General features: G+C 35.6%; 1 protein-coding gene across 1 annotated transcript; it reads left to right on the plus strand.

Annotated features, from left to right (window-relative positions):
- Nucleotides 1-1,730: 1,730 nt before the first annotated feature.
- LOC145619374 (large ribosomal subunit protein uL11z) lies at nucleotides 1,731-2,553 on the plus strand. Its single transcript, XM_081674052.1, has one exon. It carries the CDS (start codon nucleotides 1,836-1,838, stop codon nucleotides 2,334-2,336), a length of 501 nt encoding a protein of 166 aa, XP_081530178.1. The 5' UTR covers nucleotides 1,731-1,835; the 3' UTR covers nucleotides 2,337-2,553.
- The last annotated feature ends 513 nt before the right edge of the window (nucleotides 2,554-3,066 follow it).

The following is a 3,066-nucleotide window of genomic DNA, read 5'->3' on the forward strand; positions in this document are numbered from 1 at the left end:
TGGTTCAGAACCCTTTAAATAGCCTAATAACGGCTAGTTTTTTACTGTTGCAATAGAAAAATTAGTTAATGTTTTGTTTTAAAGTTAATTTTTTTAATTAGGTATGGTTATTGGTGAGTTAATTAGCCTGAAAATTAGTTAGAGTACCTAAAAGGTGAACAAAAAAAAATGAGTACCTAAAAGGTGAAAAATTGAAGAATTGAGTACCTAGCTAATTGTTGTCTTAACTCATAAAATTATGAATATAGAGAGAAGGAATGAAAAATAGATCAGAGGGAAGGGAGAGAGAATGTAGAGAAAATGTAGAATATTACTCCGTATTAAATTGTCTTATCATTAATCATCCAATGAAGTAAATATATATATACATATATATGTATACAAAAGAGATATATTCTTATCGGTTGTTATAAACAATAAAATAGCTACATTTACCAACAATTTACCACACACTTTTGCTAATACATCGAATAAAAGCAGTTAATCAAACCAACTCATACAATTAGTTAGGGCCTGTTCTCATACGATTATTTTCAATTCAGTTCAGTTCAGTTCAGCTCTAATAAGTTTAGTTTTGTTCAATTCAGTTCAGTTCAGCTCCTAATTTCTTTCTCTTATAAAATATTCATTTCAATGCAGCTGAGTTCAGTCAATGAGAACAGGCGCTTAGCCAATCTATTTCATACTAACAACTAAATAACTAATTGCTAATCTCTTAATTGTCAAACTGGGCCTATAACTGGGCCTATAAATTCCCGTAAAAAAAAATGGGCCTATAAATGCTAAATTTTGATACAATACGATATTCTGGACTTCTAGTACATTCAATATTATATAACATTTTGTAACTCAAATATAATGATACAATGACAATGCAAACCATGTTCAAACGATAATATATATGTTAATTACTTGTAGTTTATATGATGACATTCATAGTGCAAATTTTATCAACTAGTTCATATACTAGGAAATAAGACAAATTTTATTAACTAAAAAATGTACCGTAAATAGGTTTCATCTTAATAGAAGTTGATTTAACCTAAAGTAAAATGTCTATCATACATAGAATATATCAACATTGTTTGACAAAGAACTTCAGGTGATCAACATCGGCCCAGCCTGAAAACAAGCGTGTTTGGGCAAGATTAAATACACATTTTTAGTTCAAAACACAAACCTAGTCCAAAAAGTTTGCTACTTTTTTACGGGTTTGAACACAAGATATTATGTAAAGGCCCGACCCCACTCGAATGTTTGATCACCTCTACAAAGAATGCAACAAGAGGCGTCAATTTAAGATAACGGATCAAGTCTAGTTTAGATTTGACTCATGCGGTCATGCCTTGCACAGTTGCACTTAGCCCAATTCTTTTGAGTTTCTCAGCTGGGTTGAGCAAATGTTAGTAGAGCAAAGCACATTTCAGCAAAGTAGATCAGAGTTTCCAATATTGCTAAGCAGAGTAGAGTTTCCAACATTGCTAAGCAGAGTAGAGTTTCCAACATTGCTAAGCAGATCAAAGAAGAACAGTTCAAAAGAACATGGCCTAAATCATTGTACACCAAAGAAACAAGACTTTACAACATCACCCCCTAAATCCACTAATTCAGACAAAATTGTTTAGCCCAAGAATTACAACAAACACACACACCAAAAAAAAGCCCAAAAAAAAAAAAACACATAAAAAACTTCATCCTTCGTTCAACCTCTGCAAAACCCTAGTTTATAATCCTCCCCAAATACCCATTTCCCTCACTCGCCTCCTCCCTTTCCTCTCTCTCTCCTCCTCCTTCTTCACACCCATCTCACTCTCTCTCTCCTTCTTCCTGCAACAATGCCGCCGAAGCTCGACCCCTCCCAAGTCGTCGACGTCTTCGTCCGAGTGACCGGAGGCGAGGTCGGCGCCGCCTCCTCCCTCGCACCGAAGATCGGACCCCTCGGTCTCTCCCCCAAGAAGATCGGAGAAGACATCGCCAAAGAAACCGCCAAAGACTGGAAGGGTCTCCGAGTCACCGTCAAACTTACCGTCCAAAACCGTCAAGCTAAAGTGACCGTCGTACCCTCTGCTGCTGCGCTTGTCATCAAGGCTTTGAAGGAGCCTGAAAGAGACAGGAAGAAGGTCAAGAATATCAAACATACTGGTAATATTTCTCTTGATGATGTTATTGAGATTGCTAAGATTATGAAGCCCAGATCTATGGCTAAGGAATTGAAGGGTACTGTTAAGGAGATTTTGGGTACTTGTGTTTCTGTTGGCTGTACTGTTGATGGCAAGGATCCTAAGGATTTGCAGCAGGAGATTGCTGATGATGAGGTTGAGATTCCTGAGAATTAATTATTGTTATAATAATGTTAGATTTTAATTGTTTTTGTTTTTTTGGTTGAGAAATTATTATAATCCCTCTTTGATGAATGAACCACATTTTGTGTGTTTGTTCTTATGATCATGATGTTTATTTTTGGTTTTGACGGTTGAATTTCTGGAACGGGATTATGGGATTTTTGTTTTAGACATAGTTTATGCTTTATCAATGAGGATATCACTTAGTTTTTCATGCGATTATCTATGTTGATTGTTTTTGTATGATTGTGCTTTTGTGATTCATTTGATATGATTTTTTATTCGGAATGTGGCAATGCTAGGATAATGCGATGCAAAGTATTCTTTTTTTGTTAGTGTTGGTAATCGGGAAAGGTTTGATTAGTTCATTGATATTGCTGTGCTTGTATGAGATTGTTTAGGTTAATAATCATTATTTGATGTTCATGCTTTTTGTTGGGTATCGTGATATTCTAGTTGCTGCGGGTATATGCTGTACTATCGGGTTTCGTTGTATTGGTTATGAAGGTTATGAAGTTTGCGGTGATTGTGCTCTGTTCTTCAATCATAAGGAGCTTTATATTAGTATTCATTATGATTGTGTGTGCAATTGAGAAATGCTCAATTTATTTAGGGGGATTCTTCAAGGGTTTTTGTATGCCAAGGTATAGGATGTCGTATGTTTGATTTACTTGAGTCTGAGTTCCAACTGGGAATACTTTTTTCAGGGTATGCCATCAGCGTA

Source organism: Chenopodium album, chromosome 27 (assembly GCF_948465745.1).
Source record: "Chenopodium album chromosome 27, dcCheAlbu1.1, whole genome shotgun sequence".
NCBI lineage: Eukaryota > Viridiplantae > Streptophyta > Magnoliopsida > Caryophyllales > Amaranthaceae > Chenopodium > Chenopodium album.

Bases quoted from the DNA above. Each gene is read 5' to 3' on its own strand.
- LOC145619374 (XM_081674052.1), top strand. From the start codon at position 1,836: ATGCCGCCGAAGCTCGACCCCTCCCAAGTCGTCGACGTCTTCGTCCGA.